We start from the raw sequence: 26437 nt of genomic DNA, 5'->3' as shown, positions 1-26437 counted from the left end.
TATCTTCTTTGGTGAAACATCTCTTTGTATCTTTTGCTATTTTATAATTGGATTCTTTGATTTTTTTTTCACTGTCGAGTTTTAAGACGTTTATAATACATTCTAGGTTCCAGTTCTTCATTAGGTATATGGTCTGCAAATATTTTCTTCCACTCTTTAGCTTGTCTTTTGATCCTCTTAACAGGGTTTTTGGCAAAGCAAATGTTTTTAATTTTAATGAAGTCCACTTTATCAGTTTTTCATTTTGTGCATCATGCTTTTCATGTCGTAGCTGAGAAGTTTACCTTTTCCTAAATGTTTATGGTTTTTATAGTTTTATGTTTTACATTTACATTCATGATTCACTTTTAGTTAATTTTTGTATAGAGTATGAGCCAGGTTTAACTTCCAGGTTTTTTTTCCTAAAGATGTCCAATTGCTTGGAGCAATATTTGTTTTAATGGCTATCTTCCCTCTGTTGAATTGCTTTTGCTTCTGTGTCAAAAATCCGTTTGTCATATTTCTGTGAGTCTATTTCTGGGTTCTTTATTCTATTCCACTGGTCTCATTTAAAATAGTTATATAGTAAGTCTTGCAAAGGGGTAGACGGATTCCTCCTGTCTTACTCTTCTTCTTTTTTCTTAAACAGAGAGAGAGAAAGCACAAGCATGAGTGGGGGGGGAGGGTCAGAGGAAGAGGGAGGGAGAGAATCCCAAGCAGGTTCCACACCCAGTGCAGAGCCCGATGCAGGGCTCAATCTCACAACCCTGAGATCATGACCTGAGCCAAAATCAAGAGTCGGACGCTTAACTGACTGAGACACCCAGGTACCCCTACTCTACTTTTTTAAGATTTTTTTTTTAAGCTGTTCTGGGACTGTGTCTTTCCATATAAATTATAGAATAAATTCATCTGTGTCTACATAAAAAAACCTTGCTGGGATTTTGATAGGGATTGCATTAAACCAGTAGATCAATTTGGGGAGAACTAACATCTTTACTAGGTTGAATCTTCCAATCCACGAACACAGTACTTCTCTCCATTTATTTAGATCTTTGATTTCTTTCATCAGCATTTTGTAGTCCTATATTTCATTGGTTAGATTTAAACCTAAGTATTTCTCTTTTTTTCAGGGATTGTAAATGATACTGTATTTTTAGTTTTAGTGTCCATATATTCATTACAGGTACACAGAAATACAGTAGATTTTTTAATGTACATCTTGTATCTTGAGGCCTTGCTGAACTCACTAAATAATCCTAGGAACTTGTTTGCTTGTTTTTGTTTGTAGATGTCTTGGGATTTTCTATAGAAAATCAGATCATCTGTAAATAGGGGTAGTTTTATTTCTTCCATTCAAGTCTGTTTGTCTTTTCTTGCCTTATTGTATTGGCTAGAAATTCCAGTACAACTTGAATATGTGTGGTGAGAATAAACAATTTTGTCTTTTTCCCAGTGCTTAGAGATCACATTGGTTTTCTTCTTGAGTCTATTACTATGTGGATAATATTGATTTTTGAATATCAAACCAGACTTCTATCCCTGGAATAAACTCACTGTCATGGCATCTATTTCTTTTTAGAGATTGCTGATTTTTATTTGCTAATATTTTGTTGAGTTTTTTTACAACTATATTCACAAAGGATATTTGTCTGTAGATTTCTTTTTAAATAGTGTCTTTTTCTGGTTTTGGTATCAGAGTACTATTAGCATCATAAAATGAATTGGGAAGTGTTTACTCCTATTTTCTGGGAGGGACTGCAGAGTTGGTATTAATTCTTTAAATGTATGATAGTTTTTCAGGAGTTCTCTAGACCCAAATATTGCTTTTTTGGGAAGTTTTAAAATTATAAATTAAATTCCTTTAATAGTTACATGGCTATTTATATTATCTACTTCATATTGGGTGAATTGTGGTAGTTTCTATTTTTCAAGGAATTGGTCCATTTCATTTAAGTTGTCAAATTTATGAGGATGGAGCTGTTCATAGTATGTTCTTATTGTCCTTTTAATGTCTGCAGGGGCTACAGTGACATCTTCTGTCTTGTTCCTGATTTTGATCATTTGGGTTTTTTCTCTTTTTCTTAGCTTTGCTAGAGGTTTGTGAATTTTATTGATCCTTTCAGAGAATCAGCTTTCCATTTCATTCATTTTCTCTATTGTTTTACTGTTTTCAATTCCATTGATTTCTGTTCTGATCTTTATTATTTCTTCTCTTCTGCTTGCTTTGGGTTTATTTTGCTCTTTTTTTTTTGTCTTTAGATTCTTTTTTTTTTTTTTAAGATTTTATTTATTTATTCGACAGAGATAGAGACAGCCAGGGAGAGAGGGGACACAAGCAGTGGGAGTGGGAGAGGAAGAAGCAGGCTCATAGTGGAGGAGCCTGATGTGGGGCTCGATCCCATAACGCCGGGATCACGCCCTGAGCCGAAGGCAGATGCTTATCCGCTGTGCCACCCAGGCGCCCCAGAATTCTTTTTAGATTCTTAAGATAGGAGATTAGATTATTAATCTGAGTTTTCCTCTTTTCTAATGTACACATTTTAGTGCTGCAAATTTCCCTTTCCATACTGCTTTACCTGTGTCTCACATGTTCTGAAGTGTTGTGTTTTCATTTTCATTCAGTTAGATAAATGTATTTTAAAAATTTCTCTCAAGAGTTCCTCTTTGATTCATGGATTATGCAGGTGTTTGTTGTTTCATTCCAAGTGCTTGGGCATTTCCTGGTTTTCTTTCTGTTCTTGATTTCTAGTTTGATTTTATTGTAGTTGGAGAAGATGCTCTGCATGATTTAATTGCTTTCAATTTGTTCAGATTTGATTTATGAGCCAGGATATTGTCCTTCTTGGTATTTCATGGACATTTGAAAAGATTGTGCTGCTTCTGTTTATGGGTGGGCATAGATGTCAACGACATCCTCTTGGCTGAAGATGTTCTCGATCCTTGCTGATTTCTTGTCTAGTTGTTCTATCAGTTCTTAATAGAGGGATGTTGAAGTCTTCATTTGTATGTTTGCCTATTTTTCTGTTCAGTTCCACCAGGTTCTGTTTTACATAATTTGCAGCTTTCTTACTTGGTGCATTATATGTTAGTCTTTTGGATATGTTGACCATTTTATCATTTTATAATGCCCCTTTCTGTCTGTCAGTTTTCTGTGATCTGAAGTCTACTTTACCTAATATTAATGGAGCCACTTTTACTTTGTTTTCAACCATGTGTGCAAGATACATCTCTTTTTTCATTCTTAAACTTTCAACCCTCCTGTGTCATATATTTGATAAAGGACCCTAAATACAAATGACTGATACTGTATGAGGCTTAACAGCACAGTCTGAGACCTTAGAAATATTCCCTGGCTCCAAGTGTGGTGTTAGAGCAGGAGAGAGCTAAAGGGAGGGTTCAAGTGCGTAGGACAGAGCCAGCCCATCTCTGGACGTGTTGTACACAGCAGCATGTTGCTGTAGGTGGTCGCTCTGGGAAGGGACACTAGAACTTCTGTGGACAGATGCATATAAACCAAAGGACTTCCTCCCACTCCTTGTCATCACCACCTACGCATAGCCTGGCATGGAACTCTTGGAACTTTGACCCTACGAGGGAGTGGGGGGAAAACTTTAAGGAGAACTGAAGCCTTGAAAGTGAAATAAAAAGATGTGTCGATTCAGGGCCTGTTTGCCCTCGTTGCACATTCCATGCCCTTCCCGTTTGCCTCTGCGTTGCAGAAGGGCTAACCCTGAAGGGTGTATCCCTGGTTCTCAGAGTGGCTGGGACCTAGATTTGGCTGAATGTCAGGCGCTGGCAGGAGACGAGAGGGCACGAGGAGAGGAACATCTATGGTACATTTTCCCCCTTCCCTTGCCATAAATGACTTCTTTGGCAGTAGCTATTTCTCTTCTCTGGCTGCAGCTCCCAGGTTGACCCTATTGCCAGGCCCCTGGGCTCCCGTACCTCAGTCTCCTCCCTTTATTTCTCCAGTTAGGGGCCATGCTTGCTAATTTCTCGATTACCTCACCATCCCGCTTAGCTTCTCAGTTCTTCCATTGTCTGTGTTATCTTTTCCTTGCGCTTAGTTGTCTGTTTGTAAATACTTGAAGTGGTTTCTATTTTCCTGGTTAGTCCCTGATGGAAACAAATGGGTTTAGAGGAAAGGCTGCAATGTGGTATTTCTTATACACTTGGCTTTGTAGTTTATATCCACCATATTATTATCAAATCTACCTATCTTGTTCTCTCAAGCTGGCTGTTGGCTAAGTGACACTGTTATATCCAGATATAAGCGGTCTCAGGCAACCATCATTCTAAAGTGATTTTTCTGGGAAGGGTGGCTTGAGGCAAAGAGGTAACTTACACAAGGGATCTTTGAGATGGAGTGTCGGACTCCTCAGATTCAGGCCTTTCAGATCACAAGGTCTTTTTTTACATTGTCCCTATTGTTTATAAGCTTGGCGTTTTTCTTTATAGATTGAATAGATCTTCACAGAACACAAAAAAGCTCTGGGAAGAGCTTCTGCATTCCCCACCTCCCTCAGCCACAGCCCCTACTAAGGCACAACAGATCTGAATTAAGGCAGTACCCAGTCAGGTACAGGTAATAACACATAAAGTTATTATCGGTCATTAACTGCCTCATGAACTGGTTTATTAGGTAGGTGTTCTTTGTGATACTCAAAAACTGACTGAAATTTTGATGCGGTGAGGAGTTAAAGGTAGGCTGGAAGCACCACCCAGAGAGCAAGGCAATTTGGAGACAAAGCCCTTTCAAGATGGCTAGCCTGGAGCCTAATAAAGCGAAGGGCAAACCAGCACTTTATTGCTTTTGGCCAAAGAACATTGCCAAACTTTCAGAGCAAAGGGCAAGGACAAGTCATTCTTCTGAAAGGTTATAGGATTTCAGACAGGACAGAATGAAAGGAAGTTTCCTAATGTTAAATAGACAATATTTTGGAAGTGATTTTATGAGAATGATCATCACAACAATTCACTACTGTGTTAAACAGATTATAATCTGAAATAACTTTCAATTCACTATTGTGTCGAACAAATTAGAATCTGAAATAATTGATGCAAAAAAATCCATTCATTTATTTATTCAACACGTGGTATATTGTGCCAGGTTCTCTATTTGAGAAGCTACATACCTATCTATGTTGGAAATAAAACAATTTATATTTTCTAAAATTGTTCTTTAGAGAATATTCTTCAAAGTGTCCTTCTCCCTCTACCTTCCCATACTTACGTTAGTGCACATGGAGGTAGTATAAAATGTCTTCTAGTGGAGACAGCGACAGGCATCCCTGTTGAAATAGGGGTGTTCAGATTTATTTGCCTTTATATTATCAGAGGCATACGTAGATTTCGGAACAAGCTTGAATCAAGAATTATTTAAATTTGTATTAATTTACACCAAGTTTATGCCTTTTATGTTCAGATAAAGTATTTTGTTAAAAAAGAAGAAGAAACAACAGTAACAACAAACTCTCCTGGATTGAGACTGGAACATAAATTATAAATAACACTTATAAACCATTTTGTGGTTCCACTCTCTGGGTTCAGACTCAGCTCAGGCACTAACTAGGTGTGTGACCTCGAGGAAGTTAAACTTTCCAAATCTTTAGACTGTGGCTCATAATTGGTCACATCCTTACAGAAGTGAGAGGTGTAAATTTGGAAATGCACGTGAAAAGTCTTGGCACACAGTGAGAGCTAAACAAATGTCATATTCTTATCGCCGAGTTTATTGGCTTGTTTGGCAGAGGAAATGCATATTAATTGAGAATAGGAGAGTCTGATCAAAGAAAAGAATTTCTTACAAGAATGGAAAGACCAAGTCTGAGGATTCAAAAACAGCGAATCCAATCAGAATCTAAATTTGAATTCACCTCACCCCGCAATTTTCAAGATTGACCGTAAAATCTGTAATTTCATGGGCTTCCAGTCTTCTCGACTTCTGCTCAGTGCTGAGTCCCCCAAGCAGAGACCCACAAACGACAAACATCCCCACACCACCTAACTGAGGAAACCTGAGCGTAGCCAGGCCTGCGAGTCGGCGCTCCCCAGCAGGAGTGCCGGTTGGGACTGGGAGGAGGTGTTACGACTCCTCCTCTCCTCCCTAGTCCGCACCTCCCCCGCCCCCCGCCAACTACTTCAGGCCTCTTAGCGCCTTTCTCTCGCCGGCCCGCCCTTCCTCGGGGTGTCGGAGCTGGGCGCAGGAGGCGGGCCCAGCGCTGACGGGCTGCGCCTCCGCAGCCAGAGGGAGGAGGGCGGGAAGGCGGGCGGGGGAGGAGGAGGAGGCGGGGACTACGCCGGGCGGTAGCTGGCGCCGAACGCGGTGGGAGAGGAGAGGGTACCCGGCTGGCTCGCCTGGCGGCCTCTGCCCGGATCTCGGCGCCGCAGCCCTGCGCCTCTCCCGCCCTTGCTCCGGCTCCGCGGCCCAGGCACAGCGGAGGTGGCGGAGCCTTGGGCCACCGGTAGGTTGCACGGGGACGGCGGTTCCGCCTGCAACCTTTTGTGCTGCAGAAAAGGTGGTGGTGATGGGTGGGTGGGTTGGGGGGTGCCCCAGTCACCGAGCCCCGGTGCCAGCCCCAGTCGCGGCACCGCCCCTTCCTCCCTGCCTCGTGTCGGGGCCGGGCGCGCGGTGTCCGCGCGGTGCTGGGGAACCCCGGACGGGCGGGCCTCCGGGAAGGGCGGCGGGTCGGCCCCAGGGGCCCCGGGCCTCGGCAGGCTGGTCCTTGGGCGCCCGAGCAGGAGGCTGGGGTCTGGTGAACTGGGTGGGGCCCTTGCGGGGTGCGGGGAGCCCGCGGCTGCTTGGCACAGGGGTGGGGCCGGAGACGCCGTGAGTGTGCAGCGCGTGTGAGTTTGCGGGGGCGTGCGCCCCCGTGCGCGCGCGGCGTGCGCTCGCCGGGGAGGTGCGGGGACTCGGCGAGCCGGAGCGCCTCTCCCGCGGTGCGGCGGTGCGGAAGTCGGGGCGCGTTGGCGCGCACGTTAGTTCCTCCGCCAGCGTGCCCGCACCGTGGGGCAGCCGGCCGCGGAGCCCCATTGAGAAGTAGCTCTTTCCCGGGCCTGCTGCGCCTCTGGCCGCGCGTCCCGGCCGCGCGTTCGGTGCGACTGCCCCGGCCAGATAGCGCCTGGGGGCGAGTCCTGACGGCCTTATCTCGTGGGCCCTCCTCGCCCGAGCTGCAATCCCGGGGGTGAGGCCGCCCTCGAGCCCGCAGCCCGCGTCCGCTGCGCTTCTGCCGGTGCAGCGGGGGCGAACGGACCGGCAGTGCCCGGGGGCGCGCGTGTAGATTGGGGCCGGGCGCTGGCCAGAAGCGAAAGTGGCAGATTTGTCGTTGGGCATCTCCGCCCTCTCCCCACCTGTCGCGGGTGGACTTTGGGGCGGGTGGTAACAGAGGAAAGGGGTTTCCAGGCGGGCGGCAGTCAGACGTTGAGCAGGCGGCCCCATTGTGAAGCTGCCAAACTCTCTCTAGTGGTGGAATCCGCAAATCTGCCGGCTAGGCGATGGGAACATGAAGGGAATGATGGCCCCGTCCTTTTCCCCTTGCAAATGTTCCACATCCTTAGGGTCTTCCTGCTTCTCCACCCACATCAGTTTGCACCCGGGTGGGTTAGTGATCTGTGTCGAGCCAAGATGCTGAGAGTGTATGCTTATGGTTGTAGAGCACAGGTAAAACTGGGGCTGGGAACTTTCCAATGATTTGAGGAAGAATGGAGAGGCAGTAGCATTTTATTGCATGCTCGCTACTCCTAGCCGAAGGAACAGTTCTTGCACAACATTTCTGACGTTACTAGAACTCTTTATTTTACATTGTTTTTCTCAGATGAGCCACCCTACAATTTAGAGTTGTTAGTTGCTTAATGTATTTTTTTTTAACCCTGTAGAGGAAGTTACACACTAAGAGAGAGAGAGAAATGATGTCTTCCCAAAGTTTATTTTCTCAGTGATTTCAAAATATAGCGTTGGTTATTACTGCAGAAGCTTTTGGTACTTTATTCAAGACCATGATTTATGCTTACACAATTATGTTTAATGAATGTTTCACAGATTTCAGTGTTTCTATCATGTAGCTGTGTGTGCATTATAAACTTAATAAAATGACCAGGATGAAATATAAGGATTAATAAGCCGTAGACCTCTTGATTTGATAAGAACGGTGTATACTACATGCTTCTGTCAACATTTTAGTTAACCACAAGTGAGACTGTTTAATAGTGACTATTCTAGGACATAAGATATATAGGGTATTTATTGACCTTGGGTAATGGTCAGCGAATTTGTTTACTTTGTATAAATTTGTATCCTTTGGAGAGCTCTTGTACACCCTTGAAAGTATTTAGTGTGGGGGGAGTAATAAAACTTTATATACAGGGTTGAAATTTGCTGTGCTGTTGTGGATTTCACATCCTCTGGGGGAAAAAAATCAGCTCTTTTCCTCCAGAGAGAACTCTTGATTCCGTCACCAGCCTATCAAAATACGTTCCTGGATTTAAGCTTTCATGTGGAAGGTTAGCCACTTCCACCGTGCGCACCTGTCCGATTTCGGTTATGCTTTCCTAAGAGGCAAATTTCTTGTAAAGACTGCATGTAGATCTGCAGTTCCAGTTACTGTCTGTCATATTTGTAGTGAAACCAATTTTTTTTTCCTAAAAGTAGAACGGTGACTTTACATAATAGACAACATTGGTAATCTAGCTTTAATTTCTACTAGCAGAAATAGAGGGGAAAATGAATGCTGCACTTTCAGGGGGTTGCTATTAAAAGAACTGATACTAGGAAGAGAAACACATTTTTTTGTCTTACTGAACTGATTATGGGTTGTCTTACCCCCTTCGTGAGGTTAATGGTTTGTTTTTGAGATCCAGGATGGTTTCAGAAAAGTCACACCCTACTTAACAACTCTTCTTAAAAATTATTGATGATTTAGTTTTTATGAGTTACAAATGGAAAAGTGAGATTGAAGTAATCTCTGCAAGGAGCATGTAGGGTGGGTACAGCTAAGCATTTTGTTTTTATTGTGTATGTTGTATTTTGGCACTTAAACCATTTTATTTCTGCTCAGTGTTCTGTTACTGGAGACATGTTTTGGTCCTTATCTTTTTTGTTTTTAGAGTAATGTTTGAGACTAGTGGTCGCAAAATATTTTCATTAGTCTGAATGCAACTTTTAAAAATTGCAATTTTTTTCAAGTGCTTTTTAAAATTATTGATCTCTCCTTAAATAGCTAATCTGAGAAATAGTGCCTGTTTCCATTTTTTTTTCTTTGTGTTTTGGGATCTAGAATTAGAACCCATGACTTCTACACTACCATTTTTCTTTGCCTAAAATTTTATCTTGTTTTCCATAATATACTCTTTAATGATTAGTGGGATTTATTTGCCAAAATTCACAAGGGCTATTTGCTGGCCTTCATATTTATAACCATATGATTTGGAAGTGATAGATTTTAATTTTTTTCTTTTAAAAAACCTTCTTTTTTAAAGTAGGCTCCACAGTGGAGCCCAACACAGGGCTTGAACCCACAACCCTGAGATCAATCCCTGAGCTGAAAATATGAGACAGACCCTTACCGACTGAGCCATCCAGGTGCCCCTAATTTTTTATTTTTTATTTTTTATTTTTTTTCTTCCAAACTTATTTAAATTCTAGTTAGATAACATATAGTATAATATTGGTTTCAGGAGTAGAATTTAGTAATTCATCCCTTAAATATAACACCCAGTGCTCAGCATAACCAGTGTCTTCCTCAATACCTGTCACCCATTTAGCCCATCCCCCACCCCCTCCCTCTGTCAACCCTCTGTTCTCTGTCCATTAATTTTTTACTTATTGCTATTTTGTTAGTGGATCTGTGCTGAAGTCTGATACTTACGGCTTTTTTGTACATAGGGATTTTGTGTGGGCTTGAACATTTCCGTGTGGAGCTTTCTGTATTTGGGGGAAAAATACTCCCTTCTCTGGGTTCCCGGTACCATTCAGGTTTACTGTTCTACGTAATAGATTTCCATGTATTTCCGTGTCTGTCTGTTTTTCCTTCTCGCCTGGTCTCTGGCTTCACTTTTGTATTTGCCCCAGTGCCTGTACAGTGCTGGGATATAATAAGACTCAAGAAATAATGTTGAATGACAGAATGAGTAAATGAAGAATTGAGTGGCTGAGTGGATACACCCAAAGAAATACTCCTCAGATCTTTATGGGAAGCCACTGGGCAAGCAGAGGGGTCTCTCCCCCCCCCCCACCAGTGTTTCAGTTCATTGCCTTTTCATTGTTAAATATTACTTTCGAGTAGGATAGCAATGTAATTGCCAAACTGGGACAATTTGGAGAGATAAAGGGGGTGCTATAAATAATTATGCCGCATTACTGGCTGTGAACTGAGACATATGGCCACCCTACTTTTGAAGGACAGTCTTCTTTATTTACCTGTTTTGATATCTATCACCCCGACTGAGAAATTTGACACGCTTCCTGGTTAATGTTTGCAAACTTTCCTATTTGGAGAAGCTTCATTTGCAGTCGTATGTTGGGTGTCTTTTGCTTAGTCACTCATGGCTTCCTTATCCAGAGGCCTGCGGGAAGACCTTGGCCATGCTGACTTTTTCCTATTTTCATTGCTTCCAGGATAATGTCACCGGGTTTTCTGTTCATTTCAGCTGTTTGTAGCTGGAAGCATTATATATTCTAGCCTCTGCTCTGTTTACTTCAGTCTGTTTTTCTGCACAGCGTTTAGTCCATCTTGTAAGCATTTCACATGAGTTCTTTTCCTTCTTCTGTCTTTGAGAGGAGATCTGTTGATATCTTGCCAAGCCTTCATGGTCAAAACATTGGCCAGAATCAGCTGCAAATGTTAGAGATTTATAGATTTTTAAAGTATTCTAAAAATGTTATTTCAATCTATTCTAGATTTGAAAGCAGGGGAATCTTAAAGTGGTTATCTACTCTTGCCCTGGAGCTGAAATGGAAATTTAGGAAATGGTTGGTACTTTCATAATAAACAAGTATATTAACTCATCTTCCCTATTAAGCCAGTGTCCATGGGCTTTGGAGTCAGACTGGTGACATTCAGATTCTTGTTCTGACTCTCAAATAGTGTATTACTTGGTCGAATACTTTAATTTTTTTTTTTTAAAGCTTGTTATTTCAAGTGTTGATTTTTTGTTTTTTAAAGATTTTATTTATTTATTTATTTGATGGAGAGAGAGACAGCCAGCAAGAGAGGGAACACAGCAGGGGGAGTGGGAGAGGAAGAAGCAGGCTCATCGCAGAGGAGCCTGATGTGGGGCTCGATCCCATAACGCCGGGATCATGCCCTGAGCCGAAGGCAGATGCTTAACCGCTGTGCCACCCAGGCGCCCCCCCCCCGGTCGAATACTTTAAAATGGGGATAGTATTTTCCCCGTGGAGTAGCTATAAATTGCTTATAGCTTTTGGCATAAGGAAGTTGTTCAAAAATATTGGTTTCTTTTTATTAAAAATACAGTTCTTTGGGAATTTTCATAGCACAATCTTCATTGTTTCTAGCAGGACATGGAGTAAAGGCCCTTACTGTAGTTTTTCTCCCCCTCCCCCCTTTTTAAACTAGATTCCTTTATAGGCAGTCTCTTCAAGAAAATATATTCTTATACGAGTATCTGGTCTCGTTTCTTAATTCTTTCTCTTTCTCATCATCTCTATCCTCTTCCTCTTAGCCCCTGTGCACAGATAGCAGGTGGTTACACACACAGCAGTAAGCAGAGTCAGAAATGATTAAAAAATGAGGCAGGGAAAGGAACTCCCGCACAGTGGTTCGCCTGGGTGGCTCCGTGGACTCTGTTTGTATTCTATTTTTGGCCTGGCACTGCCGCAATAGGGATAATCAGTTACTACACTTTGTTTACTATGAAATTACCGACCATTCCTAGACTTCCACATCAGCTCCTGGGCAAGAGCTGGATAATTACTTTAAGGCTCTCTGTTTTCAAATCCAGAATGAAGTTTTGGGTTGATTTTTCTTTTGCCCTTGAAAAAAATGTTGGAAAATATGTTTTTTCAATGCATTTCAAAGCTGGAAAAGAAACGCATCTGACCAAATATGTAATACATGATAGCTTGAATGAGATTTTACAGTGTTTTCTAAATCTAGTGTTTATTTAGATTTAAAACACATCCAGATTTTTCTAATGTTCCCGCTCCTGGGTTTTCTGTCTCGATTTCTAAAAGTCTAAATGAAATGTCTCTCTCTCGGTGATAGAGGGAGCCCTGAAAAATGGGGTGGAGCTTTCTCTCTCTGTCTTCTGCGTCCAACCATGTAACCAGCTAGTATTGGTTGACAGCGGTCTTGTCCTGCCTTGTGATGTAGGATTTCCGAGTGTCTTACGCGCTCCCGGGACACAGGGTCCGTGACCGAGACCGACCTCGTACAGGCTGGGCGCGTGCCTTGACGTCCTCACATGTTCAAGTTGGAAGGAACACCAGAACCAGTAGCGAAAACCACCTCCTTCTAATCGTTTCACAAGTGAGGCAATAAAGCTTTAAAATAAAGTGCCTCCCCACACATTTGAAATAGAATTCCATTTACAGAAATTAATTTACATTTTTCGGGAACATGGTTATTGTGTAAAAAGCTGTCCCTCGGGCTTATCCCCGAACAGAGGCCACGTGTAGACAAAGCAGCGCCAGTGGGCTTCGGAGTCCGACAAAGCGGGGCGCAGGCCGCCGCCTGACTCTCCACGCAGTGCTCCACGGAGCCCTTTCCGGGGGGTGGGCTGCCGGCTCCCCAGGAGCGGTGGTGAGGCCGCGGCGCTAGGGGCGGCCGTCGCTTCGGCCCACGGAAGGGGCTCCAAAACAGGCGTTTCTCTCTAAACTTCCCTTCCGTTGAAAGCCCACTTACTGAAGAAGAAATCAGCTTGAACTTAAACAACAGTAGTGGGGACGGTTTGAGAGGTGGGCGTGTTGGATAAAAGCACCTGCCGTCAGGCCGCAGTTTTGCTGCGTTGCAGTTCACTGGACGCAGAACCCAGCGGCTTCGCTGGTGGAGGAGAACCCAGTCTTCCCTCCGTAGGTGTCTTGGTTAAGCAGCCTGGACCCGGTTTGTGGCAGCCGCCGGGGCAGGGAGCATCGCGGGTCTGTTTCCTCCATCTGGGAGGTTCCAAAGGCTGATGGCCAGGGGAGCGCCTCAGAGTGACAGGCGGGTCCTGGGACACTCAGTCCTGCCAGTTTCTCAAGCTGAAGAGGCAAATCTCTTTAACTCAGTAACCAGCATTTCCTTTGGATGAAACCCTTCAGGAGTGGCGAGGACAGTCATAAAGTGCCAAAGTCCTGGCCTTGTCCCTTGCCGTTGGCATGGGCCATGTCACTGTAGTCACCCTTGTGGGCCCTGTGGTCCTGGGCTGGTGAGATGAATCCTCTGAGCTCACTGGAGGCTGCCTGGCCCCAGGTTAAACACAGCAACAGAAACCCAACCACCAAAGAGATCTTTACAGGTGGATGGGACTTTGGGGAGTTTTCTTGACCTGGAGAAATTAACCCAATTAACAAGGAAGGTAGGAGATAAAGATCGATTCTCACAAAGATAGATTCTCACACATTACCTCCCCAGGTAAGGGGAAGGCCTGGAGGAGAAGCTTGAAACCTAAAGCAATGTGAAAACTCTAAAGGAGTGTTGTTCCCCTCAAAAAAAAGTGTTTTCCAAGGCCTTTCTAATCATTTGCCTCAGAGCAGTCTTATGAAGGATTTTTATTATTGCTGTTTTACAGCTAAGATGAGTAGACACCAAAAATTAATTGCATAATAATAACATCACACGTCTCTAAAGGGCTTTACAAGGAGCAGAACACGTTCCCCTGCCTCATCTCATTTGATCCACTTAACAACTATATGAGGGAAGAAGAATGGTATCGTCCTCATTTTAAATATTGCTCTTTATGCACGGTCAGGAGACAGAGTTCTTAGCAAGGCCGTGGCTAGGCCCTGTTCCTTTGACCCCAGCCTCATCTTTTTTTTCACAAGACACTGTGAATCTCTTGAGTACTTGAAGAGAACTAGGGTGGTGGAACCACCATTAAACCCCCCATGTTTGTGTGTCTCTTTATTCAGTCCAGTTAGCTGCTCTTAGTCTGGAGGTAGAATTTCAGCAGCAGAATACAGAGGAACAAACATGATAAAATGTTGACAGTTTAATTTAGTTGAACAAAGTCAAATTGCTTTAATTAAATGAATTAATATTGCATCCTCTATAACCTGTACCTGATGTTAGTACCCCCTGCTAGTTCCATCCTGTGTTGCAGTTAGAATTGTTATAATTGCTTTATAAGTTGTGTTACTTGTTAAATTAAAGGTTTATTTTTATATTCCATGTTTAGTATCTGGAGTAGAGCAGAAAAAATATTATGCCTGTGTGCCCTTGGGACTCATTGGACATTGTACAGTGACGTCTCCTGGGATTTAGTCTGGTGAGTTCTATTTTGCTTTTTCCTTTTGTTAGCCCATTGTATGGACATAATATCATCATGTATTTTAAGGACTGCATAAACAGATGAATGTGAAATGTCGAGATATTGTTGCAAATATGTATACTACAGTAATGAAATTTTTAATGATGGCAACTGAAATTATTGTTGCAGATTGCTAACATTATTATCCTGAAATGTTTGCCTTATCGATTGCGTGGGGTTTTTCCTTATTCCTGTGAGATAAGGGGGTTTTATGGGATAATATTTCAGGATAGAGTGGATAAGAGGTAGTTGCTCTGATTTCAGGGAAATTTTAGTAAAATGTTAATCCCTAGAGATTGGCAAAATAATTTGCAAAAAGTTCAAGTGTATGTTACCATACGTAAAGAATGGCAAACAGGTGACTGGAGGGAGCATCAGTTTTGCTCGGTCATATAGCGGTTCACTGCAAGTGTGACCTTCCTTTTATTACACCATGAATTTAAACTTGTTAAAATTATGCAGTGCTGTTGTCTTTTCGTTGTCTTTTTTCAGTGCGTCATCTGTGTATCTGTGCTAACAGTTATCCATGTGGCTCCATGTGTTTGATGGTGAAAAAAATTTAATAATTATCTTTGTAGCTTTTTAACATTTCAAAAAGTGTATTAGTGTGAGTTCGTGCTTTGGTATCTCATTCTATTTGGGCAATATCTTTGTAGGTCCTTGCTTTGAATTAGGGTGGTCAGAATCCTTGAGGGGAAAAAACTTGGGGAAAAAAATTCTGGAAAAACTTCTGGTTTCATAATAAGTGATCTCCAAATTAGCAGTCAGCAGCAGAATGATTCGAAAGAATGGTGGGGAAAACCAGACACCTTTGTTTCGTTAGGTAATATAGCGTACCGGATTTATGACAATGTGTTTTAAAACATTGAGAAAATGGAAACATTACTAAATTTTCAGTTTTGAGGAAAAAAGCAAGACGTTTGAAAACTCTAAGTACAAAATACTTTTAGAGGCTATTGAGCAAGAAATAATGTGGCTGAGCTAGTAACTCATCTAATTTAAATAAAGCCCAAGACTAGAAGCAGTGAGTGGAAGTTACAGGAACGTGTGTGTGTGTGTGTGTGTGTGTGTGTGTGTCTGTATCTTTCTCTTCAGATACGCATGTGTATATGTAAGTATGTATACATAATTATGGATATAGTTATATATGTAAATACAAGGACAGTCTAGCACAGCTGCAAAGATGAAATGAACAGACTTGAGAGGTAGTGAGTTACGTGTCATTGGAGGTGTTCAAACATGCACTGAGCAACCATTAAGATTCCGTCTGACTCTGAGATTAGATAATTTGTAGAATTTTAAAATTAGGAGGATGGTCAAAAACTTGGACATATGTGATAGGCTTCTTTTAATTTTTTTTTATTCTTTTTTTTTTTTAAAGATTTATTTATTGATTTGACAGAGAGAGAGACAGCCAGTGAGAGAGGGAACACAAGCAGGGGGAGTGGGAGAGGAAGAAGCAGGCTCCCAGCAGAGGAGACGATGCGGGGCTCGATCCCAGGACTCTGGGATCACGCCCTGAGCCGAAGGCAGACGCTTAACGACTGAGCCAACCAGGCGCCCCTTTTTTTTATTCTTAAAGTCAGACTTCAAATTGAAGAATAATTTGCATTTGGTAAAAATCACCGTTTTGTATAGGTTGATGAGTTTTGACAAATGTATCCAGTTGTGGAATGCCCATTATAGTCAATACATAGACTGTGTTAGTCACCCCGCCAAGATTCCCTGTGCCCCTTTGTAGTTTTGTCCCCTCCTCCCAACCCTGACCTTTTGCAGTCATCGATTGATTACTGCCCTATTAGTTTTCCAGGATGTCATATAAATAGAATCACACGTACGTAGCATTTTCTGTCTGCGGCTTTCACTCTTGTAATCCTAGTTTGCTCCTTTTTGTTGCTGAATGGAATTCCATCATATGGATGGAGCACAGTTTCTTTTTCCATTTCCCTGTTGATGGACATTTGGATTGTTCCCAGTTTTTGGTGATTATGAATAAAACTGTTAAAAACATTCATGTTCAGGTCTTTGTGTAAACATACATTTTCATTTTTCCTCGGTAAGTACCTACCAGTAGAGTAGGTGGGTTGTTTAATAAACTTTTATTTTACTGTGTAAGTAATTGGCAGACTCTTTTGCAAAGGGCTCTACCTGGCACAGACTTCTAAGAAGCTAAAGTAACTGTACCAAAGTGTGTGCAGGTGAAGGGCCTGTTTCTCATTCAGCAAAGATTTATTTTTATTATATATCCAGTTTTAACAAGTTTGATTAGCACATACTTTTTAAGCCCACAGTGGATTAGAAAGAGTAAGTTAGAAGGCGTTAGGGACAGGCTGTTAGCAATTCGAAGCAGCCGAAAATCCAGTAATAGGACAGTAATCACTGATTTAAAACAAAACAAAACAAAAGGCAGGGACTTAGAGGAGTGAAATTTTTCTATCTGGTAAGTTCTTTTTTTTTTTTTTTTTTTAAGATTTTATTTTTTTATTTGACAGAGATAGAGACAGCCAGCGAGAGAGGGAACACAAGCAGGGGGAGTGGGAGAGGAAGAAACAGGCTCATAGCAGAGGAGACCGATGTGGGGCTCGATCCCATAACGCCGGGATCACGCCCTGAGCCGAAGGCAGACGCTTAACCGCTGTGCCACCCAGGCACATATCTGGTAAGTTCTGACAGCTTCCCAAACATGTCTGCAGAGTAGAATCTCCTGGAGATCTTTTGAAAATTTCAGAGCCTAGGCGATGGCCCAGATGACTGAAGCCAGAGACCTGGGGTAGAGCACAGGCATCAGGAGTTGCTGAAGCTCCTTGGATGCTGTTCGCGTGTATGCACAGAGAGGACCCATGTGCCCCAAGCACAGCACGGTGAAGTTGTCGGCGCCGGAAACCCGGCCCTGCCTGCCTGGCCCCAGGCAAGCCCCTGCCTTGACAGCTTCAGTGTCCTCTTCTTCATAGTCAGATGCTCTGCATAGGTGAAATCCAAGATGATGCTGCCATTGAAACTAGGTGGTTCTAGATATTACTAGACTGACAATAGTCAAGCTTAGGGAGAGTCCATTTGCCAAGAGCCGGCTTTATTCCAAATGGATCATTTCTTGAAAAGGATTTTGTTCACATGGTGACATTTTTGTTCTGTATATTTAGACAGTTATATATGTTTTCTCTTAAATGGAATTGCTGTGTGTTACTAAAAACGGTTCAAGCATATGGGATAATTTTTTTGATTACTGATGGTGACTTTTTTTTTTTTTGATAAGCCTGATGTAAAAAAAAAAATATTCCCAGAATGCAGTACTTCTCAAAAAGAATTCTTTGTAAGGCAGTTGTGAAACTTCTCAGCTACTTTCAGAGCTGGTGTGAGGCACTGAGGCACTGAGGCTATATTTTTTAAATGCTCCTTGTGCCAAATGCTTAGGAGGTTTGACCTCCTGGGGAGTGTTCGGAGCCGAGCAGATTTTACACAGGTGAAGGTCTCTTGAGTGCGCTCATTCAGTGTACCAGGGTCCCTTACACGTGTGTGTTGTAGTTTGGACCTGCTGCTGTTAGTTGCAGCCAGAATTCATAATTGTGTGCCGTACCCCATGTTTTTTAAAATAATGCTCTTTGTACATTTTTCTAGTAGATATTAAGGTGTTACCTTGTCTAGTCTTGTTGAGTTTTGAATCCTCCCACATTTCAAAGAAATACAGTGGCCCCTGTGAACACTGTGAGGTCTTTCTCGTTTTGTAAGTCTTATGTCACCACCTTTGTTACAGATTAGATTGTGAAGAAATTTGATACTGAAGACCCTTAAGTGTCATTTAAAAAAACTATATATGTTCTTGGGACTTGTTTAGGAAACTCAGTTTTAAAGGTATTAGTCAACTACAAGTTGACTTTTCTATTCTCTTTTGTATTTTTTGTTCTGGACTCTTCTATCAACAGAAGTTTTTCTGCTTCTGTTATTATAATAACAATACTTCTTCTGTTTTCTGTTTCCGGTTTTCATTTTTGCTTTAAAGTACATATGAAAAGCATTAATGGAATCAGTAAGGGTGTTGTTGCTCCATGATTTCCAGCGGTCAGCAGTGCAGAAGTTAGTCGGCGTCGTGCCTCGTTTCCCAGTTCATGTTTATTCTTATTGATGCAGTGCGAGTGGGTGCCTGTTGCACATACCCACAGTACTTGTAAGAGTTCCTCGTAATCTTTTATCTTGGCAGTATGCATTTATGAGGCATGGTTTATTTTAGAATAGGAAACAAAATGCTTCGTCACGAATGGTTTGTTAAGAATAATAAACCTATAAGCAGATTCTGCTGAACACAGACCATCTCCAGTTGTCGTCATGGTAGCCATGTTTCCTGATCAGTGCTTTTATTTATTTTGTATTTATTTTTTCAGAGAGAGAGAGAGAGCAAGTGAGTGGGTGGGGTGGGAGACGGAGAGAGAGAGAATCTGAGCAGACTCCCACTGAGCGTGGAGCCTGACACGGGGCTCAGTTCCACGACCCTGAGATCATGACCTCAGCCAAAATCAAAAGTCAGACGCTTAACCAGCTGAACCACCCGTGTGTCCCTGATCTAGTGCTTTTAGTAAGACATTTTGCTCTGTGAAATACTGTACCTCCGTCTTCGGCATCACTGTTTCCTTTTGCTTTTTTTTTTTTGGTAGAATTGCAGAATTAGAAAGTAGCTAGGCTTCTTCAGATGTGTTCCGGTACTACTTCTGCTCATTTACGAGGTCACCTGAGGAAGTTGATCCTGTAACTGCTCCCAGGGTCTTGCTCCAGTATTTAAATCCAGGCAGGAAATTCTCAGGAATTTAATAGCATAAGACGTTTGCTTTCGTTCACATTGAAGCATGGAGGGCCTACTGTTTAGTCAGCATTCCACCTACCGAAAACCAAAATATTTGCCAATCAGTGTTCTCTTTTCTGAAACGCGGCCCCCACCTAGCTTTCTCAGTGGTGTATGCTAGGTGCTCTTTAGAAGGGCACTCAATATATAAGTAAAAAGGATCCTTTAAAAAAAAAAATCTAAGCAGTTTGCAAGAGTTGGGTTGTTGCACCATTGACGTTCCTACTTGAATATCAAGTGTGTCACCTAGTGTGGACTGATTGCCTGAGTGTCATCACCTGGGTCATTCTTGCGTGGTTACCCATCTGTGTGTACAGTTGACAATGCACTGAGGAAACCAGTGAAACTACCCAACAGAGCTGTTAGTTTTGAGACTGTCTTACTGTTTGGAGGAGAAGCCCTGATGTTTTTATAGCTAAAACGTGCAAGCAGATTTCCCAAGTTTACAGTTGTTCATCAGAAATTCCATAGCTTGCAGCTATGTATGTAATATTTAAAACAAGCGTTTTTATGTTCCAAGACAGCGAGGCCGTAATTCAGAAATTTGACGTAGAGTATGGACCCTAGTTACCAGGCCACATACTTGTTAGAGTGTATTGGAAATGCTTGTTGCTTTAACTTGCCGGTGAGGTGGTGTCTTCTAACAGGGAGTGTGTTGTTTACTTCAGCAAAATTTGGTAGGTGTCTTACACCAGGCTGCTCGGGTGGAATTTCCAGAGCTCTTCGACTACATCTGTTTCTTTTGTTTGACAATCAGGGTGAAATCATTATCTGTCAGGTAGGTACCTGAAGATCCTGTTAGGTGGTTTGGCCCAGCCCACGTGCTAGTTTTTATGATGTTATGGCTGCTGGAAACCGAAGCCGTGGTGGGTACTCATCTCAGTGTTGTCCTACTATCTGTGTCGTGTCCCATCAGATTGTGACCTTTTTATATCACTTCACTCATTCTCTTCAGTTTTCTCATTTTCGAGGTGCTTATTTTCTAGATAATAGATACTTTCTGCCTTTTCTCTCAAACCTTTGCGTCCTGACGTCCTTTATCCTCCTCCTCTAGAGATTCTGAGAATTCCTGGTGGGCTGCCATGTTGCAGCAGAACGGGCTTAGGGTAGGAGCAAACTTGTGATGGTCCTGTTGACCACAGAAGCCTGTCCCTGCCCTTCTTACTGTATTTGTCCGCGCTTCCCTTGCTTAGCCATTTCGATCCCTCAGAAGCACAGACGATGACTTGAGCCTAGCCTCTGTTTGAATTATTACCCAGATCCCAGTGGGTGGAGTGTGAATGCACGGATTTGGGCACGTTGTTAATGCACCAGATGAGACCACAGCGAGGTGGTCTGTGGACTGTCATGGATTCCCAGATTTGGAAGAGACCGAGACGAGTGTGTCACCTAGTGTGGACTGATTGCCTGAGTGTCATCCCCTGGGTCATTCTTGCGTGGTTCCCCATCTGTGTGTGCTCCGTTTCCTCCACAGCCTCACCGACCCTCCTCACCTTGTCTTCCAGAATGGAGTGTCAGAGACACACTTGCTGCCTGTAGCTGCCTGTCTGGTTAGGTAGGTTGGAGGCCTTGGATCTGTCCTCTTGTGCTCTTTCTGGGTATCTAGAATTAGTGAGAAAGGAAGTATTAGATTAGTGTGTCATTTGGTTTAGAGGAAACATTTGTTTATTCAGCATAAGGTTTGATGAAGCTTGGGCCCTCTAAAGTTTATTAGATAGAGATCTTCAGGTTTCTGTATGCTTATCAAAGTAGCTGACCGTCCCCAACTATTCCTGTCCTCTTAACAGAGAAATAAGTTACACAATCAAGTATAAATTTATTTTTACATTAATAATGTAGAATAAAGCCAATTACCTTAACTCTGGAAGGGTTGAGGGGCTACTATATTTTGATTAAATTAAATTTGGAACCACCTGGACTAAGATTTAGAGCAAGACGTAAGTAAAGCTCTGTGGATCCCTTTGTCGTGTGCTCTATCTCAGGACTCAGTGTTAATGTTCATTTTCACCTGTGCTCTAGATGTGGACTGCAGTGAGGACAGGATGGTCTCAGGGGACTTCTTCCCAGTCTTGCTTTATTTCCTAACGAAGGAAAGTATAGCACGCAAGTGAGGGGATAAGGTTCTTTTTTTTTAAGCTTTAGAATTGCTTGGATTTTAAATGAATACCCAAACTTTGCGAAATGCCTCAATCAGGAAAAGATTATTTGTTTCGCAAAAGGATTGATAAGAATTATTTAATATAACAGTCTTTTCCAATAAATTTTTCATCTTAAAATTAGTTACTATTTGACATCATTTTGGTTGGCAATCTGAAATACTTAAAATTGTGTTTTCTGCTCCTCACTGATGCTTAATTAAAAATAGAGTTTCTCTGAATGACACTGTCACTCAGTTCCCCTTAGTACTTTTCATTTTCCAAAATTTGACTTATCGGCAGCTTTCTACAAACCTGGCCATTATTTGTGGTACTTCTTGTCAGGGGGTTTCCAAACTGTGTAGTGTCGTCCTCGTGATGAATAATACCAGCAGTCATTGAGAATTGTTCTGCCATTTATTAAACTGTTCAAAAGTGCAGTGTCTCGGGTATTGCAAAATAAAATAACTCACAAATCAATGGCGTATTTTCTGATTAAATAGTCAAAGTGCATCTGATATTTTATAGATGTTCAATATTAAAAATGACCTGATTTCTTGGATTTAGGGTTTATGTTTAAACTACAGAATGGTTTGCTCTAAATAATTCATTGGGGACATGGGAGGAAGAACATTTGCAGAACTTTCCGTTGAGACTGACTCTCCTCCATACCTTAAAAACATTTTGGGGGCCTGTATTGGAACCTTTGCAGAAATTGATCTGTTTTCATCTCTCATGATGTGCCCCTTAAACGCAATTGAAAAAAATGTGTAGGTGTGTGAAGAGCTGAGTACTTATTTTAAATGAACAGTTGGGAAATATAAAGATGTAAGTTTTCAAGTTGGGAATATTTGGTGGATCCTTGTGGCACTGTGTAGGATATTTTTATTGGCCTCGTGTTGAGATCTGTATTTGATTTGCTTACTATCCTCTCAAGGAATAAACTTCGTGTGATTGAACGGAGTGCCTCATTTAGAGAAAGTACAGTTTTCTGTTGCCTTCTCCATCTGAAAACTTTTAGCGGTCCTCCGGACTTTAATTTAACCTGCCTTGGAGTTCGTGCAGGCGGAGAAGTCGTAGTCATTTTATGCCTGCTCTGGAATGCTGTATAGACACAGATAAACGTCTGGCAGTTGGACAGGGGCTGTTTCTCAGGCCGGCGTCGTTTCGTGCGCCCTGAGCCGTCTAAACTGCTCCAGCTCGGCCCAAGGTTCTGTGCACGATACCGTTACGATCTGCGTCTGTTTGCTTTCAGGAGCGTGCCGACTGGTGCCTAAAATGGAAGTCGACGTCAATGGAGAGTCCAGAAGTACCCTGGCCACGCTGCCCTTGCCCGTGGCCGAGGCGAGCTCCCCGGGCAAGGCGGAAGCAGAGAAGCCCCGCTGCTCCAGCACGCCGTGCTCGCCCATGCGCCGGACTGTGTCGGGCTACCAGATTCTCCACATGGACTCCAACTATTTGGTTGGCTTCACAACTGGTGAGGAACTCCTGAAGCTAGCCCAGAAGTGCACGGGAGGCGAAGAGAGTAAGGGAGAGGCTGTGCCTTCCTTGCGCTCCAAACAGCTGGATGCAGGACTCGCGCGTTCCTCCCGCTTGTACAAGACCCGAAGTAGGTACTACCAGCCGTACGAGATCCCCGCTGTGAACGGCAGGAGGCGAAGGCGCATGCCCAGCTCAGGAGACAAGTGCACTAAATCTTTACCTTATGAACCTTACAAGGCCCTCCATGGGCCTCTGCCTCTTTGCCTTCTTAAAGGTAAGAGGGCTCACTCCAAATCCCTGGACTACCTCAATCTAGATAAAATGAACATCAAGGAGCCAGCCGACACAGAAGTGCTACAGTACCAGCTCCAACACCTCACCCTCAGAGGGGACCGAGTGTTCGCTAGGAATAACACATGAGTGACTTGCAGAGAGTGTAACCAGTTTAGGTCAGCCTCCGCTTGGCCGGAAAAACCCACTGTCGTACTCTGTACAGGACTCTTCCCATTATAGATGGTTGTATCAGCTAAGTGTTCCTGGAACATAAAAATTGTTTGGGTCAAAATTTGAATACAGGAACGAAATCACAGGTACTTGGGGGGAAATCATTCTAGAGCACGCAACTGCAAAGAAAACAGAATGTTGGCCGTTAGTTTGTATAGCTTTTTAGCTAGGAAAAAAAGGCTTTGGTACAGTAATACCATCTTTATGATTCTGACACTCAGATTGGGAATGTTATCTGCTTGGTTGTTGCTGACTTGGTATGATTCATTAGAAATTTCTATCTTTAAGTACTCAAGTACTTCTTTAATCTCTGTATTTTACTATAAAATGTATGTAATGATTTGTTTTATGAAATTTAGAACTTGAACATTGCTGAATTGGACCACTTTTTATTTTTAAATATTGAGTTTAAATATTTTATAACTGGTTTTGCACTGAAACAATTAACATTTCAGATTGACAAGAGAATAATCTTTCTTCACTTGCCTCAGTAATACTATTGAGCAATGAATTTTTTTATTTCCGCATGGAAAGTTATTGATCTCTATGGCTGTAAAATATTTCTTTATAGCATTATTAAAGTGTGTCTTAATACAATTAAATTTGGGATACAAAGTATTTATTTTACAACGGGTGGGGGGAAGCTTTTCCAGAAAGTTTCCAATATGAGGTTTTCATAAGTTAAAAAAGTTTCCTTAGTGCTTACTTTCTAAGTTAAAAATTCATCTGGAACTTTAAAATGGAAAGGATTCTTTTAGTTGTGGATGATAGGCATAATACTGTTTGCATCTGAATGTTCTGTAAGTGAATGAAACTTGAATAGAAGGACTCACGATTTCTACTATCGAATGCTTAAACTAAGTATGAAGTGATACCATTCAGCATGGCATTGGGTCATTCCAGTTTTCTGTGCAGCTCAAGCACTCGTTGAAATTCCAGTTTCTAGGATTAGTGTAGGAGCCTAAAGTGCTTCTACAGTTTTAATGGGTTAATCCTGGATTACTTAACAATTTATGTCAATTGCACTGGTTTAATTTGTTGCTAAAGGAATAACGCCCTGGCTTTAGTAACAAATACAGCTCAACTATTCTTGAGTATATTTTGAGAAAAATGTATGTAACTTAACCTTTTGTAAAAGTTTCTATTTCTTTTTTTCTTTTTTGACTCTTGAAGGTGCAATTTATTACTGAATTGGCATTTCTGGCAGCATAGGAACTGCTTATTTTAAATTTCAGTTTGGGGGCTGTGAGTTTCTTAGGTGTTAGCAATCTTGCTTATAAAATATGAACACCTTTTATTAATGAGTGGGTCATTCCTGGTGCAGATATGACTTTCCTTTAGCCAGAATGAATGGCAAACTCTGTTTAGAGCAGAATAAGTATTAGGAAACCCTAGGAGCTCTTCATCCACATTTATCATGCTTTCACTGAGGCAAACCATGTGAAAGCGCCTTGCGGAAGTTGACCCATATCTTACTGAGTTGATCAGATTTCTTGGTGGGCTGGAAATTTTCAGCTGTTGTATATTTTCAAGTAAATTGCACCTTTGTAACATATTGTATTGACGAATGATCGCTAAGATTAACTCTATCTATACAGTCATTAGTTTGACAAGAAATAGAATCCTGTCAGATGCCAAAGAGTTGGGATTTTTACGTTTAATGATTAAACACCGTTATTTATTGATGATTTACCCTGTGGAACTGTATTATTTCTAACTATGAAATAAAAGGGTCATGTAAACACACATCGTTGTGTGGTGCTTTAAACAAGGTCCGTCATCGACAGGCTAGTTGCTGTTCAGGAATTACGCGTAAGGAGTTATTTTTAGGCCCCATTTTTGTTAAAAAAAAATGTTTACTTATGTTGCTCATTCGTGTTTCCGGGTAAAGGATATATTCATGGCAATGGTATGTATTCAGTCCATGAGGAAACACGGCTGTGTACCTGTGAGATCTGTCCCCTGCCCGTGCCCCTACGTGTTTTGTTGAGCTAAATAAAAATATGCAGCTCTTTTGTTTTGTTTTGTTTTTACTTAAAGACAAGTGAAGCTTAGTGGCAGAAATGAAGGGGTTGGAAGTTTGAGATATGGCATGTGTGCAATGATCTGGTTAGTAAAGAGAAAAAAATTTAAGTTCGGTTTTCCAGAAAGTTTTGAAACTCTAGGTCTGTAGTGGACAAAATGTGTTCGGAGAGCTCCTTCTTTCAACCTTGCTTTCTTTGCACCCCATGATCTTGTTGTGGTCCTATAGAAGGTAGTATCCCAAGAAAAAAGGTTAGCCTGGATCTCTTTTCTCGGGGGCGGAGGGGAATCCCATTTTCTTTAGACTTTTGACATGGTTTCTAATTTTGAACTCTCCCCCGCCATTTTATCAATTTAATATTTCATACTAAATGGCACACTTGCTCAGAGGACACCTGATGCTATCATACAGTGCCTGCCATTTACTGACACGAATTTTCTTTTTTGCGAAAATATGTGTTTTAGAGGCTCCGTTGATGTTTAAAGTGACAATAGGATTTCACTCTTGGTGCCAATCTAAGGCGAGCTGCGTTTGCGTCTCCGACTTGTCCTGGGCTGTGTTTGCACCTCTGGTTCCAGGGCTCCTGGAGTCAGCAGTCGGGGAGGAAAAGACTGGGGGGGATGGATTAAAGTGTAAACCGGTTCAGAACCCCCAGACCTTCCAGACTCTGGCTCAGCATGGCTCCTGTTCCAGGCTATTGTTCCTTATGTCATTTAATGCCCATGTGTGGGTGCCTTTTTCCTTCCCGGAGATAATTATTTAAATGATTTCAGTATTTGGGGTTTGGGAAGCTTTTTTATAAGATTGTAAGTTAACTTACAAAGGCAAACTGGCCTTTCACTAAACAAAGAATATTTCTTGAGAAGAACATATTTTTATTTATTTTCTCACTCTATAACATACTTTAAAATTTTTTTTTTATCTTGGAAAGACTTTTTATTTCATTATAACCATTGAGAACATTTTAAGGGAACTTTTAAATGACCCTGGCCTAAGTGGTTTGTTCTCAGTCGGAGA

At 42.0% G+C, this 26437-nt stretch overlaps 1 protein-coding gene across 5 annotated transcripts; it reads left to right on the top strand.

Moving 5' to 3' along the window:
• The first annotated feature begins 6274 nt into the window (after positions 1-6274).
• On the top strand, positions 6275-25143 carry MACIR (macrophage immunometabolism regulator). 5 transcript variants are annotated; one of them, XR_005832384.1, is made up of 3 exons: positions 6275-6446; positions 14314-14403; positions 16938-16996. XR_005832384.1 is itself a non-coding variant. In XM_040622002.1 (3 exons), exon 3 carries the CDS (start codon positions 22690-22692, stop codon positions 23311-23313), a length of 624 nt encoding a protein of 207 aa, XP_040477936.1. In that variant the 5' UTR covers positions 6275-6446; positions 14314-14403; positions 22667-22689; the 3' UTR covers positions 23314-25143. The 5 variants fall into 5 exon arrangements, 4 of the variants coding, with proteins under 4 accessions (XP_040477936.1, XP_040477938.1, XP_040477937.1 ...); XM_040622002.1 differs by lacking the exon at positions 16938-16996 and adding an exon at positions 22667-25143; XM_040622003.1 differs by lacking the exons at positions 6275-6446; positions 16938-16996 and adding exons at positions 12214-12467; positions 22667-25143.
• Positions 25144-26437: the final 1294 nt, after the last annotated feature.

The sequence above is a fragment of the Ursus maritimus genome, unplaced genomic scaffold, assembly GCF_017311325.1.
Source record: "Ursus maritimus isolate PB19 unplaced genomic scaffold, ASM1731132v1 scaffold_5, whole genome shotgun sequence".
NCBI classification, from domain to species: domain Eukaryota; kingdom Metazoa; phylum Chordata; class Mammalia; order Carnivora; family Ursidae; genus Ursus; species Ursus maritimus.
This window is presented reverse-complemented; position numbering and strand designations above follow the sequence as displayed.

Bases quoted from the DNA above. Each gene is read 5' to 3' on its own strand.
- MACIR (XM_040622004.1), top strand. From the start codon at position 22,690: ATGGAAGTCGACGTCAATGGAGAGTCCAGAAGTACCCTGGCCACGCTG.